Consider the following 16,268-nt stretch of genomic DNA (forward strand, 5'->3'; position numbering starts at 1 on the left):
AGTGGTAAAAATGCAAGAGATGAATTACAGAATGTGTGTTTTAATTTGGGCAAGCATGTAAACTGTGTGCACGTTAAATAAAAATAAAAAAAATGATACATTTATAAAAAGATCTCACAGTTATTCGAGAAAGCTAAAATGCACATAGCCTTATAAATATCAATGCAAGAATCTGTATAATATCCCTGCTAATAGTAATTAATATACCCCACCTTAATTTGAAACTTTGTAAATTACTGGGGGTTCAAGAAAGTTCTTCTTGTAGAGCAAGATTTAAGGGTTCTTTATGCTTAAGGCATGAAACAAAAGCTCAAATACAAAGATATGTTTGCGTCTTACCTGGGGAAGTAGCGTCTCCATCTAAAAGATTGTCATCCTCTGTGGTGTGGAAGTCCATGATAACACCAGCTCCATCCAACAACTCTTCGTCGCTGCTGGCACTGGCAATGCTGTTGTAGCTGTTTCTGCAGTATCCTCTTTGGTACAACTGCTCCGACTCCATTTAGCAACTCACCGTTCCCCTAAAAGACGAGCAAGAATACAGGTGAAGATACAGACACAGAGTAGACAAGGTAAAGAAAGTAACAGGTATACAGACTGGTAAATTGGGAAAATACACAGTTAAGCAGATAGTAAAGATGACGTAATTCAAAAGTGTTTCTTGAGTTCATCATTCATTGATGTGCACAGATGTCCGTAGAGGATTTTAGCTAACAGGTTTTTACGTGAATTTGGTTTGAGCTGGTGAAAATTTTTGGTCAGTTGAAAATTGCACAGTTTACGCGTATTTTATGTAGTTTATATGCAATTATTACGTAAAACCTATGCCATCATGCATGATTCTTGCAAGATGCATACGCAAATTTGTGGCTTTCCACAACCGTTCCATGTATGTCCACATGTGTCTAACAGACTTTTCATGCATGTATAACTTTTATATCGTATATACGGCGCACATATCACGTTAAAATTATGTTCCTGACGCACACATCACTAATGAATTGGATGTAAATAGCGAACATCGAAAATGGCTCATGTTCTACAATGATTTGTATTCTTTGCGTGGTTTATGTGTACTTCCGTGGTTTTAACATAGTTTATTCATGATTCATCTGGGAAATTTTCACATAAAGACCACAACTTTTCTCACTTTCCCATGTATATTCACGCCATATGACAGTTTTCATCTGTGCAACATGCACAAAATGTACGTAATGGCTGTGTGACATGGCCTTTACACATTACCCAGTTCAATAATCTGATGTTAATCTTTCCTTGTATTGTCATCTAGTCTTCCCTTCATCTAATCTGTTTTTAGTAGACTTGAGAAACTACAGGCAATTTTGTAAATTTTTGCAGGGTCTTGAGAAAAAGGAGAGGGAGTCTTACAATATTCTATAATTGGTGTATTTATTTATTATTTAATAATTGTAATTATTATTTTCTGCACTGTTTTATAATTGTTTTAATCCACTCAGACATTCCACCTTAAACAATATTAGAAAGGAATACTTTCTAAAATGTTCAACTTTCTTCTAAATTGCTGTAATTTATAATTTTAAATAGAAATCACAAAAATAACATCCAGAAAAGCAAAAACTACTTGTTCAACAAGAAGAAATGCCATTTCCTCTCAAAGGACACACCCTATTGGACATGCAGAAAACTGCACCCAATCTAATCACTATACAGTTCTGACATTAAAAGACCCTTTCAAAAGCAATACTCACAATACAATACAACTGTTCCAATGACAAGGGACATTTCACAAAAATCCTTAAGCATTCAAGCTTTCATAGAGGAAAAAATATAAAAGGTAACACATTTACATTGATACAGGGGAACAGTAATATTTCGTAGTCAATTACACAATGGATCATGAGAAGGGAACCCATTGACAAAGATGAGTTTGTTCATCATTGATACAATTTAATTGTGATAGACGGAATATAAAAAAAAGAATCAAGGAGAGAATGCTGGTGCAGAAAATAAATATTTAGCTCCTACAAAAAAAGCACGAATTCTGTTCCTTCCAGGCCTGCGACTTCTTCCAAAGAAGTTCTTCTATACTCCACTTGTTACTCATATTAATGTCACCTGTTTGAACTGGTTATTTGTAAAAAAAAAAAAAAAAAGAAAAAAAAAGGCACATGTCTACACCCTTAAACAGTCGGACTGTAACCTCGTCACCATGACCAAAACCAACCATGACCAAAACCAAAGCGTTGTCTGAGGACACCAGGGAGAAGAATGGGAGAATTTCTGCCAGAGAGAATGTCATAAGACCCAAATAGAACTCTAATAGAAACGCCACTCACCACATTTAGAGGGGGAAGAATTCTGAACTGCACCCCAAGAACACCATACCCACTGTGAAGCATGGTGGTAGAAACATCATGGCTTCGGGCTGCTTTTCTGCAAAGAGGACAGGATGACTGATCCATCCATCCATCTATTTTCTTAACTGGCATTATCCCTTTTGAGGTCACGGGGTTGCTGGGGCCTGTCCCGGCTACTGTTGGGCGAAGGCAGGATCCACCCTGGACAGGTCGCCAGTCTGTCGCAGGGCACGACTGATCCACATATAGGAAGGGATGAATGGAGCCATGAAGGCTGAGACTAAAGGCCCGTTCACACCGGGACGAATTTCGCCGACGCTTAACGCCTCGTGACTAAACAAAGGGCACCAATGAGAGTGTGCACACCGACGCGAAAAAACGCCACGCGTCGAAGCGTCAAAAAAAAAAAAACGCCTTGGGTTCGTTTTTTTTTTCGACGCATCGCGTCGAAATCTATTCGACCAATGAGAATGGCGCTTTTGCACACGTGTCTGGAGCTTCTGAAGTTACAGTAAAACACAACTTGGGGGCGCTCAAACACAAAACTGCCTTGCTGAACACACATACCAGCGAAGAAGATGGACGCCGAGTAGCGTCTACACAGCAGCGAAGAAATAATGACGGATATTCTAAAATATCCCCGAACCAAGCACCAGTTGGAGCAACTGGTGCTTGAAATATTCATGTTTTCTTTGTATGATTCTGACAAGCGCGTAAATACTTGCTCTCTTCTTCTGAGGGAAAAGCGACTTTAAGAAGCGTAAAGTTGCGCAGCGCCACCTTGTGTACAGGAGTATTTCTGTTTACATTAAGCGCCATCTAATGTCAGGGAATCAAATTGCATGTTCGCTCGGCTCATCGTCAGCGAAAATGGCCTGGGTGTGAACACAAAAAACGTGGCGAAAAACGCTGGCGAATAACGCCTGGCGAATATTCGTCCCGGTGTGTACGGGCCTTTAGGCCTAAAATCTCCTTCCATCAGTAAGAGCATTGAGGCTGGATTTTGCAGCATGACAATAGCTGTGTTTACATGTGCAAATTATATTTGATCGGATCAAAGATCTGATTAGAATTGAACTGTGTAGAAAAACTTTATCAGATTATAACAAACATTTACCTAGCAGACCAGCCAGACAAACTGCGGTCCCAAGCCTCCTACGGACCCCACACCGTTACAAAGCACCCTCCCCGCCCCGGAAACACGAAGCTACGAGTCTGGCTGATTTGCTCAGAGACACGCTTCGCTCGTCTTGTTTGTAGTCCAAAGCCTTGTCTGGAGCGCCACACCATCTACGCATGACGTAAAACCAGCGCAGTACTGAGCCAGAATCAGCATAAACTGTTTATCGTATTTTCCGGACTATAAGTCGCCCTTTTTTTCATAGTTTGGGAAGGGGTGTGACTTATACTCCGCAGCGACTTATATTAGAAATAAATTGAAATAAATACATTGTTAACCCTCCTGTTATGTTCATTTGTGAGGAACAGAGATGATGTTCCTGGGTCAATTTGATGTATGAGGTATGTTAAGTGTTAAGAGTATGTTAAGTGACTCAGAGAATCAGCAAACCTTTTTTTAGGATCTTGAAGGCTAAAAACATAATATTCTATTTTCCAATGATTTCATAGATTCAGAAATGCAATAAAAATGACAACTGTTTCTACAAATACAGGATGAAAACAGAGTATTAGTTGGCCAATGATGCTTCATGAAAGGAATAGATAAATAAGTATGAGAAAGAATTATTGTGAAATTATGAGATAAACAGTCTGCTATGATTGTAACAGATGAGTTTGTGCAAGTTATTATATCTTGGTCTCAGATTTTGTCAAATAAATTTCCCGTCAAAATGCAACTTATAGTCCAGTGCGACTTATCTGTGTTTTTTCTTTCTACTTTATAATGCATTTTTGGGCTGGTGCGACTTATACTCCGCAGCGACTTATAGTCCGGAAAATACGGTATATGCATCACGATCGGATCAACAATCGCCATAACCCACCTATCTCGATCAGAAAGAAATTTTGATCCGTACAGGTCTTATCGGGGCAGACTATTCCGAACGGCGTGTTTACACGATGCATTTTTATTTGGATCAGGCATTTATTCTATTACTTTCGTTCATGTAGACACAGCTAATGACCACAAACACATCACCCTGGCAACAAAGGAGTGGCTGCATAAGGTCCAAGGTTCTGGCGTAGTCAAGCCAGTCTCTGGACCTTAGTCCAATAGGAATTAAGGGAGTTTAAAGTCTGTGTTTCCCAGGAACAGCCACAAAACCACACAGCATTTGAGAAGAACTGCATTGAGGAATAGAAAAAAAAAGTATGGAATCTTTTTTTGAGTCAAAATTCAAAATAATATGCAATTCTCAACTGACAATTCAATATGCAAATCATGCCTGGGATATGAAAATATATTTCGCAATTAAGAATTTAACAATAAAATATGACAATTTCAAAATTTTAAATTAAATATCCAACTTGACCTCTAATTTTGAAAATGTATTTAGCAGTTTACTATAAAATATTAAAAAATTACATTTCATAACATTGTTTTCTTTAAACTCATAAAGTAACTTCAAATCTATTGCATTTTATTTATTTTTGTGCCAAAAATCAAATGAAATTGCAAAACAGCACCCCCCTGGTGTAATGTATTTGTATTTGAATAGCATCGCGCTGTGTGTGTCAAAGTTCAAATTGAAATGCAAAACTGTCAAGACTCATCATGGCAGGGCCCACCACCTTCCTAAATTAGCTAAATCCAGCCTTAACTTCCTTTGATCGACCAGTTAAAAATATGAAAGACTCTACTAACCAATAACTAATTTGGTGTCTGAGGTTAGAGAAGAAAATGTGCTATCTGCTAATGAATTAGCTTCTATGTTTATGACTACGACTGAACTTGTTGCAGCTCTTAAACAGTTATTTATTTTTGGAGCACATCTTTAGGGCTGCAGTGTCTTTTAAGACAGTGGTCCCCAACCCCCAGCCACCGACAGAAAAAAGAAATACGCCAACTTAGATCATTTCTATTTTGTTTATTTTCTGATAGTGAAGAAAATTTTACTTTGGAAAATTAATGGATTCTATTCACCACATCAGTCTATAACTCACTCTTGACGATGTCAAGTCATTCGCCTTGGTCCCGTTACTCAAAACGGCTATTCTAAGCTAGTACCCCAAAGCTAAAAAGCTAATTAAAATCAAACAATGAAACATAGTTGGAAAGTTTCTTCTGGGAGAAAAGAGTCAGTGAGGAAATCCAAGAAGAGCCTTCAACTTCAAAGAAATATAAAGCTGCTATTTACAGACTAAACTAGGAGTCTTCTTTTACCTACGTATTTATTGAGACAGTTGATCCCACGTACCAGAAGCCGCTCTGCATAATATGCGGTGACAGACTCTTGAATGTTTCACGCATGCAGATAATACAGATGCAAACAGTGGATTCACATTTATTTTTTATATTTAGAAAATACCAGTTTCACAATGGTTTTCATTTTGTTTTGCTTTAAATCGGTCACACCTTAAAAATCGGATGCACCTAAAGTTAATGTTTTTTAGCATCCAAGTCTAAGATTAGATATGGTAGGCTGCTTATATGGCTTCCTGTATGCATCTTTTGTGATGTTGTGTAAATATGTAAGCACATGTGAATTACTTTGTTTAGATCTAGCTGGATTCATTTTAAGCATACTGTATAAATATCCTTCAACAGACTGCTTAAAAATGTGTTCTTTCATCCCCTTTGTTGAGACTTTTTAATATTGAATTGTAAATTGCAAAATGTTTTTTCAAATTCCAAGCCTGAATTGCCAATTAAGTTGTTAATTGCACAACAAACATTTGACATCTGTCAATGGCAATCAATATTACATTACAAAGTATAGAGGTGAACTTTTGCTTTTGACTGAATATGTATTTTCTACTCCGTTTTACAAGTACATACTTTAAAAATCCAACAATGTGATTTCCTGGATTTCTTTTTTCTCTGTCTCTCACAGTTGAAGTGTATCTATGACGAACATTACAGACCAAACTCATCTTTTTAAGTGGGACGGCTTTGTCTTACTGTACCTTTACTTTAGAAACATGCTAAAAACCTTTAAAAAAAGAGAAGTGGGTGTTTCCTCCATATAGAAGGAAACTTCTCTAAAACTGAGAGAACTGTCAGCAGAAAAACACTGCAGTAGTTTAGAGCAGTGTTTTTCAACCAGTGTGCCGCGGCACACTAGTGTGCCGTGGGAGATGGTCAAGTGTGCCGTGGGAAATTGTCCTCATTAACTGATCTAAAAACATTTCCCATCTCCAGGAGTGTTCATCCAAACAGTCATCCAGTGTTCATCCAAACAGGCCCTGATAAAACACTGAGTAGTTAGGAATATAAAAGATGTAAAATACATTTTCTTTGCGTTTATTTTATTTTATTAAAGACATTTTGATAAGAATGACGGTACAGTACCGCGATTCAGCTGCACCTTCGGCTGTAGTTTGGAAAAGTCCCGTCCCTTTAACTGTCTCCACCAATCATTCTTGGGGAGCTTAATCACATGTCATCAGTCTGACCAATCAGAAGTGGTTAAAGTCTTCACTTCCTTGTCCCGATTTAGCTCGTAAAGTCGCTCAGTTCTAACAAAAATACCAGCTAAAGCTCGTCTTTAGCGGTGTAGCTTTGCACAGAATCCGGTATCAGACCGTGGAACAAGTGAACAAAACAATGAAGCTCCGAAAACCGATCTCCAGCCGTTTTATGCACTACATGTCCCATGATGCATTGGGTCATGAGATTGACAGCGCACAAGGAGATCTGTTGTTAAACGTCTTGAAACAACGAACACACATCAATCTGTTTTTAAATCTTCTAACTTAACTTTTATTGCATTTTTTTAGAAAAAAAACAGCTGCAGTTTCCAGCTTTTTCTGACACAATTATCTCAAAAATGCATGAGAGATTGTGGAGGGACTGTAGATCAATACAGACTGAGTTTCTCTTTTTTTTTTTTTTGGATGCTGGTGTGCTGTGGTGTGTGTTTTTTTTAAGGTTAAAGTGTGCCGTGGCTCAGAAAAGGTTGAAAAACACTGGTTTAGAGAACAGAGCTAGTGTACTTTTGGTTTTAAAGGACAACTTTAAAATAACCAACTCAAATGGAAAAAAAACGTATACAGAGTTCATGCAGCACCTGTGACACACAGCATTAAAGCTCAGTTTTCATATGCAGTTACATGAAAGTGTTTCCTGAGAAGATGCAATCATTAACTAACCATGTTAAGGCCAAAAGTGCAAAAGGTTCGATAAAATCAGATTAGTCTTATATATGTTTTAATATTTATTTTTTTATTTTAAGCAACCTTTAATACAAAAGCTTATTCTTGTTTTTATGTTAATGTGACATTGTGTGTTAAAATGAAAGCAAAAAATGAAAAAAGATTAAAAGAATATTTGCCCAGAAAACAGAATTAGTTTTAAAATATTCATGACAATCTCCAATGTTATAACTTGTTTTCTATGGCTTAAAATAATTTTTGTAATATCAAAGCTCTGTCTTATGTCTTACATCCATCTACAATTGTCACGCATGATATTTTGGTCTTGGCATTTGGTCTGTAAAGTTTTTTCTATTGTCAAATTGTTCCCAGTAGTCTTTTTATTATGGTTGTGCATTTTTTAGCTAAAAACATGAAGTCTGTGTCGTCTTTAAGACTTATTTCAGCAGGAGCTTATTTGGAATTTGCTTTTGGGTTGTGGGGGGACTGTTGGCGCTAAAGTTAGCCAAGCTAACTTTTCAGCATCCTATTGTTTATTTACACTCTCTCCCGCTAGCGACACGCTTCTCACAAGCTAACATTAGCATAGCAAATCGCGAACAATCGGAGCTATCCAACCGCACAGTTAGGAGCCAGATAAAAAAATAAAAACTGATATATATGTCTGCAAGTGGTAGATTTAGAATTGTAGTGGAGGAAAAGTGAGACCACCCATTGCAGTAGCTGCATCACATTTACAAGTCCAATCTTTTTGAAACATCCAGTTTTCATCTTCTCCTGATCTAAGGCAATTTGAATAAGAAAATACTCAGAAATGCAGATTTAAGCTTAAATTATTTTAAACAATTCCTCTATTAAGAGAAAAATGCTCCAAAAACCAGATAAAAACAACATTTTCATTGGAGTGGGTCTTTAAGCAATCTTGCACAGTCAATTTTACTACATCCGAAGATGTTAAAGGACCCAATTGTTGGTCATTCCTTAGTTTATTAAATTGCAAAAGATGGTTAGCATAGTTATAATCAAGTTTACACAGAGATTAAAACCATTTGATGATTCCAATTAAAAAAATTATTTTCTGTATTCTGTCACTCTGAATTTTTTTTATTTAACCAGTAGTATAAAAGTTTCTTTCTCACTAAAATGTGGTGATATGTTATATAGCAAAAACAAAAAAATAGTCAAATCTGGTTACAGACTAATGTTATTAGCTACACTTTATCTTGACTAAATGTGATCATTGTAATCAGATGCAGTGACACCCAACAGACACATTTTTAGTAACAATAGTTCTGCCTAAATATACTTAACTTTTTTTTAGAAATCTTAAAATAGTAAAGGAAGAAGTAGCAAATCTTTAATACAAACATCTAAAAAGTATTACAGATTTATTTGAAAAAAAATCTATTGCACAACATTGTAAAACAATCTTCTATATACATCAAAAAAAATTGTTAAATGGCACCACACTATAACTATGCCAGTGAGAGTGTTTTGATAGAGGAGTGAATACCAAGTGACTCAGATTTCAACATTTTCAGGATGCAATTTTCTGGAGGGTTGTGATTGTGCTACAATCAATAACAGAAACACAATCTGCAGTGAAAGAACAAACAACTGCTGATGTTACACAACTTGCTATGGAGAACATTTTTTTTTCCAGCTGGTCACCATGAAAGGGTTGCCCAGACAACAGTTGCTGTGATGTGACTCAGCATTTTACTCGTCTGTGGAGGACACATCTCTTCCACATGGGTGTCCATTGCTACTCGCTTATTCATCAGAAGCAAACAGTTAGATAGATCTTTTATAGGCATTTATTTTTTATTTGCAAAACACCAAACACAAGGAGACTATGCACAGGTAAGTCTTAGCTTTTCGTAAATAAGATTAGACTATTAGAAAAGATTCAGTAAAAAGTCAGGTGAACCTTAGTAAATGAAGCATGAAAAAAGTACATCTCCCATTTTTTTGCACTGTTGTTGAAGTATCATCAATTATTATTAGGGGTGTAACAATTGATCGATTAATCGATAAATGAATTTTTATTCCTAGGATGGAACCAGATTGATCTGTCTGAGGCAGAATCAAACCGAACTATATCATTAAAAAAAATTGATAATGAAATCGAAATTAGAAAATACCATATGAGACATGGTAGTTTTATTTTACTATAACCTAAAATCCACCAAGTGCATCACAGCAGACAACACATGTGATGACCGCCACAAAAAAAAATCCTCAATCATTATAGTCCAATGGTTGGAAACACTTGAATTTTGCAAAGACATGTAACCATGCAGTGTAGTTACTACACTGTAGTAGAATATTCTATAATGTTCCGTTTGTATTATTTTGATGTGGAAAAACAAGAGTAGGCGGAACTTTAGGAAACTAAAATGTTAATGGATTGGCCGTTAAATCTTGTTTACTTGTTTGTTTTCACTAGGGATGCACGATATGAGGAAAACACGCGATATGCGGTATTAGTGATCAATATTGCGATGACAATATAACTTGCGATAAATGAACAAATAGCAAAAACAACAAACATTTCCATTTCACTTCAAAAGTTTAATTTAAGTAAGAGTCAAAATTCCTTAAATTAGTCTCCAAATGACCCTTGTCTAGTTTGTACACATGTTTAATTTACACTTGATTATCTTGAAGAAATCCAAAGAATCTAAAAAACTTCACTTCCACTGTTCAGCATCCTGGTATTTATCTTTAGGTCACACTGGTTGTTTTTTAGGCTAAAGATGTTCTGGATCAATCTTATGTCAGTGAATTGGGTTGAATTAGATCATTTAAAATAAAATAAAAATGGAAAGTGAATCAAATCGGCAACCATAAATATCAAATCGTTGTAAAAATTAATTGTTACACCGCTGTTTATGATTATTTTTTTTACAAATTATCAGTTTCAGACAGAATATGAATTTATGCTGGAACTGAACACCTCAGCCAATATTTAATCTAAATTCTGAGCCGTGTTCACAGCGTTTGGTTCAAAAGATGTTGTGGATTTTGAAACGTTCACCACACAAAGAGGCACTGTAGACACGGATTTGCTGGGTTATGAAAACAGTTTACAAGTCCCACAAGTTAGACTGGGAATTTGCCAAAAAGTTTAGAGCCAAGTTGACCAGTGTAGCATTGCATTAGTTATATAAAGCATATAATTAAATGTAACCTAAAGTAAAAAAAAAAAAAAAGAAAAAAATGGCAAAAAAACAGTACAGTAACCACAAGATTGAGAAGGTAGCACAGATTTATAGGCGGTCCACCACAACGGAAAACAATGACATAATTTTGACATAATTGACATAATTGCAGACAGTTAGTGTGTGGTAGGAAAATTCCACGGGTAGGAAGGATTTGTAGAACCCTTGTAGAACAAATGGTTAATTCCAAGATAAACCTTCCAGACATGTCTAATTGGAACTTCACATGAATACATATCACATTCACATAAGCCCAAACTGTTGGCTTATGGGGTCGGCTTGCGGTCTGCCTGATATTTTTTATACATCACAAATACGTTTTTTTTTTCAAACTGCCTTTTTTTCATTTTCATCACAACAATTTGAATAAAGAAATACCTAGAAATGTAATTTTGAGCTTAATTTTATTTATCTATGTCCTCCATCATCAGAAAAATGCCACAAGAACATGTTCAAAACATCAAAAACACCATTTTCATGGGGGTGGCTCTTTAACAACTTGAAAGAGATTGAGCAGCATGATCTGTGTTCATTGTAACCATTGCTTCACTATTTCAATGAAAACTGTAAAAACCAGACCCAGGAGCTCTACCTGTCCGTTCTTTTAATGAGACAACTAAATATGACATGGAGTTATAGCTGCAAAAAGGATAAGGAGTTTTGCACCACCTTCCAAGGTGATAGAAACTGAACTCAAACTACGGTATGTTGAGTAATTAAGCAAAACCATATGACGTAAATGCAGCTATACTGTTCCACGAAGATAAACTAAGGCTGCAAAATATAAGCTACAATTTTTCTCCATGATTGTCCAATTGAATTAAGGTTTTATTTTTCTTCACAATTCAAAAAAATTTAATTAAAAAAAATGTCATTTTAAAATATATAAATCCATCTAATCTTTAAAAAAAAATGTGTGAGGTCATGAGTTTGTTCCAGAATTTTTATCATAAAACAAGCTTGAAGGGTAGAAAGCAAAGGCAAACACAATACACCACATGTTGCAGATTAACACATTATAGATGGCAAATCAAATAGGGAGCTCTGCTGTGCCTTTGGCCTGACCCGGCTGTGACCACTGAATGAAAAAAGTCAAACGGCTACACAAGGCTAGTCTGCTGTGACGGTACAGTCAGCTCACCAAATCTTGTAATGTTGGTTGTATATTGTGTGTTTGGAAACACACCAAAAAACTATAATTTATCTTTCTGGTAGTACTGGCCAGACCTATATGAACAGTAATTGTAGTCCAACTCCAATCATTGTATGATCTATTTTCAAAGCGTTCCCGGTGGTCTTTTAATTATGATTATGCATTTTCAGACGAAAAAAAAAAAAAAAACCTGTGTCATTTTCTAGGATATATTTCTGCAGACGAGTTGTGGTTCATTGAAAATTCACCTCAGAATTTTTGGTGAAACTGCTGGCGCGGAGTAAACCTTCCTCCATTTCCCATCATCCCTTTGTTTACACGCTACCTTACAGCTCCTCACAACCCCAAGCTAACATTACCGATTAAACAAAAACGGCAAGCAATATTGGAGCTATCCAGCCGTACAGTTTTGAACCAGATGCCAGCTTGGACGAGGAAAACAGAATTACATAGATCTAGTCGTCTGTAGGTGGATGCTTCAGAATGGAGCAGAGCAGGGGGCTTGTAGGTCTTACATCACACAGACAAGTTTTTTCTAACAGCACTTTTCTGTCTCCCCCTCATTCACAAGGATTTAAATAAAAAAAAATACTCAGAAATGCAACTGAATTTCCTTGACATATCTCCTCCATCATCAGAAAAATGCCCTAAGAACATGTTAAAAACACAATTTCTATCGGAGTTGGTCCTTAATAACTATTTAGGTAGGGTGCATTTGGGCTTATTTGAAAACAATGGTTTCTTTGTCTATGCATGCGAGTAAACATTTAAGGTAACCCTTTGTTGTGGTTTATGCCGTCTTTTGCTATACGTCTATTTCACAGGCTGATATTCTAGTATTAAATGGTAAATGGCGTATACTTATATAGCGCTTTCTACCCTCTTTCGAAGGCCCAAAGCGCTTTACAGTCACAGTCCCATTCACCCATGAACACACACATTCACACACTCCGCTCCGCTGCCGAACACTGGCGCCAACCTCCCACCAGAGGCAAGGTGGGGTTCAGTGTCTTGCCCAAGGACACTTCGACTCATGGGCATGCAAGGCGGGAATCGAACCTGCAGTCTTACAATCATGGGTCAACCGCCCTACCGCAGCACCAGCAGTATATTATTATTGTTAATGTTGTACTTGCCAAGTCATTCTATATAAAGAAAACATTAAACATAACATTAAACATAAAAGAAACCCAAAAATAAAATTTTAAAAAACATTTTTTAAAAAGTCATAACATGTTCACTTAAAAATAAATACAGTGCAATAAGCTGCTTTTGTAAAACTAGATTCCGTCATGTTTATCAAACCCTTTCATTGCTAAAGGTCAAAGTGGACGATTTTGTTCTTAATCTCAAATATAAACTGCAGTTATGCGGTTACAGCAGAATGTGATCAGATAAATTATCTCTGTGTTCTGGAGCAACATCGTCAAACACAGTAAAGTCTAAACTACTATGTTCCAAAGTGGGTTAAGGAAATAATTCCAGACATTTCTGAAAAGTAAAATATGAGTAACGTTAGTTGATTTAACTAAATGACAACATTCGATTACATCGTGACGCCAAAGTTTAAAACTTCTGAGTCCCACTATCTGAGCTGTCATATTAGGAGGAACAAAGTATTTATTTAAAGTGGTTTCTAAAAGGTGACAGGAAGAATAACACTAAAGTGTTGTTGTGTAATTGAAGCAAGGGAACTCTGTCAACCCCGCCTGGTACCAAAGACAGCCCCACAACAAGCTCGGCGGTTAGCCGCGTGCGCAGACCGTGGTTAACGGGGTTTGCCCGGAGTGTTTGGGGGAAAACGAGGAAAAAATAGCGCAGAAAAAAGGAAAACAAACGGTAGACCCGACCATTTATCTAATTATAACCAGGCATGCACACAGCAGGCTGGTGAATTTCCACTCACTTTTCAGCACCTGCTTTTAGTTAACGGCGAGCTAGCTCACAGCTAGCTAGCAAACTCAGCGAATAACACCTGTTCAGCAGTGACACGAACGCGAATTCGAGCCGAAGTCCCAACATTTGGAGGGAAGATGACAGGTTGATGGCCTCTGGTGATGTCAAGCCTGATCTAAAACAGCCGGTGATCCATTACACTCAACTGCCGCAGAATAACGGAGCTGCCTGGACGTACCTTCCCGGTGCCTCAATCCCAGTTCGTACACAACACATCCTTTTTCCACAGGTGAAAATGTGGAATTTTTCTCCGCCTTCCCCTGCTTATAAGACAGGATTTGACATTTTTCTCCTCATGATGCTGTTTTCTTGCTCCAGTCCCATCCCCGTGTCAGTGACGTTGACTTCCTGTTGCCGTCCCATCGTCCCAGCAGGGGCTGCAGCGGCACAGTTCCCACCCACAGGCTCAGAGAGCATCAGAGGCTGCGAGGACATGAGCTGATCAATTATTCATTTGATCGCTGCAATCAAGGGGCGGGGGCAAGAACGGAAGAGGGCAAATCAAATCAATTAGGAGGAGACTGACATTTCCCACCAGCGGGAACTCATTTCCAGAGTCCAAGTAACACATTATCACTTAAAACAAAAAGAGAAATTCAGGGATGTTTTTTCTTCAAAGAATTTTGACTTTATTGCCTTAATTCCGACTTTATTCTCAGAATTCTGACTTTGATCTCTATATATGAGACTTTAATCTCTTTAATTTTAGAATCAAACCACATGATACACATTATACCTGCACGGTGTGGAGCATGGGGTGGTGTGTGTAAATATTGATGTATATATGTATATATAGTGAGGTCAATAAGTATTTGATCACCCTGTGATTTAGCAAGTTCTCCCACTTAGAAAACATGGAGGGGTCTAAAATTTTCATCATAAGTTCATTTCCACAGTGAGAGACAGAATCTAAAGAAACATTCAGAAATCAAGTTGTATTTTTTTAAATGATTTATTTGTATATTACTGTGACAAATAAGTATTTGATCGCTTGAGTTAAACAACTTTAACATTTGGTACAAAAGCCTTTGTTAACAATTACAAAGGTAAATGGTTCCTGTAGTTCTTCACTAGGTTTCTACACACTGCAGCAGGGATTTTGGCCCACTCCTCCATACAGATCTTCTCTAGATCTGTCAGGGTTCGGGGCTGTTTCTGAGCAACACGGAGTTTCAGCTCCCTCCAAAGATTCTCTATTGGATTTATGTCTGAAGACTGGCAAGGCCACTCCAGAACCTTGATTTGCTTCTTACTCCTTGGTTTTCTTGGCTGTGGGCTTCAGGTCATTGTCATGCTGAAAGACCCAGCCACGACCCATCTTCAACAGAAGGGGTAAGGAGGTTTTTGACCAATATCTCACAATACAGAGCCCCGTTCATCCTCTCCTTAATACAGTGCAGTTGTCCTGACCCCTGTGCAGAAAAACACCCCCAGAGCATGATGCTTCCACCCCTGTGCTTCACTGTAGGTATGGTGTTCCTGGGATGATGCTCCTCCTTCTTCCTCCAACACGCCGAAGTTGAGACCAAAAAGTTCTATTTTGGTCTCATCTGACCACAAGACTTTCTCCCATGACTCCTCTGGATCATCAAGATGGTCATTGGCAAACTTCAGACGGGCCTTGACATGGGCTGACTTCAGCAGGAGAACCTTCCGTGCAATACATGATTTTAAAGCATGACGTTTTAATGTCTTACTTATAGTAGCCTTGGAAACAGTGGTCCCAGCTCTCTTCAGCTCATTGAACAGCTCCTCCCGTGTAGTCCTGGGCTGATTCTTCAGCTTCCTTAGCATCACAGATACCCCACGAGGTGAGATCTTGCGAGGGGCCCCAGTCCGAGGGACATTGACAGTCATTAGCCTCTTCCATTTACTGAAAATTGCTCCAACAGTTGTTCTTTTCTCACCAAGCTGCTTGGCAATTGCCCAGTAGCCACTTCCAGCTTTGTGAAGGTCTACAATTTTGTCTCTTGTGTCTTTTGACAGCTCTTTGGTTTTGCACATGTTGGTAGTTAGACTTCTGACTGATTGTGGGATGCACAGGTGCCTTTATGCAAGCTAACGACCTCAAACAGGTGCCACTAATTTAGAATCACGAGCAGAGTGGAGTTGGACTATTTAAAAGCAGAACAGCAGATCTTTGCTGGTCGGAAATCTATCTGATAATCAAGTGATCAAATACTTATTTGTCACAGTAATATACTAATATGTTGTTTAAAAAATCATACAACGTGATTCAGATTCTGTCTCTCACTGTGGAAATGCACCTATGATGAAAATTTTAGACCCCTCCATGTTTTCTAAGTGGGAAACCTTGCTAAA

At 37.6% G+C, this 16,268-nt stretch overlaps 1 protein-coding gene across 3 annotated transcripts in view; it reads right to left on the reverse strand.

Annotated features, from left to right (window-relative positions):
• Positions 1-14,345, reverse strand: part of clcn3 (chloride voltage-gated channel 3) — a 50,953-nt gene extending 36,608 nt beyond the window's left edge. The window contains exons 1-2 of one of the 3 annotated variants that reach the window (XM_023949077.1): positions 14,125-14,345; positions 340-521 (exon numbers count right to left, since the gene is read on the reverse strand). In XM_023949077.1, the coding sequence (XP_023804845.1) occupies positions 340-502 (163 nt within the window). In that variant the 5' untranslated portion in view covers positions 503-521; positions 14,125-14,345. The remainder of the gene's footprint in view (positions 1-339; positions 522-14,124) is intronic. The other 2 variants (XM_023949078.1, XM_023949079.1) reach the window with 2 other exon arrangements.
• Positions 14,346-16,268: the final 1,923 nt, after the last annotated feature.

This window comes from Oryzias latipes, chromosome 18 (assembly GCF_002234675.1).
Source record: "Oryzias latipes chromosome 18, ASM223467v1".
Lineage (NCBI taxonomy): Eukaryota > Metazoa > Chordata > Actinopteri > Beloniformes > Adrianichthyidae > Oryzias > Oryzias latipes.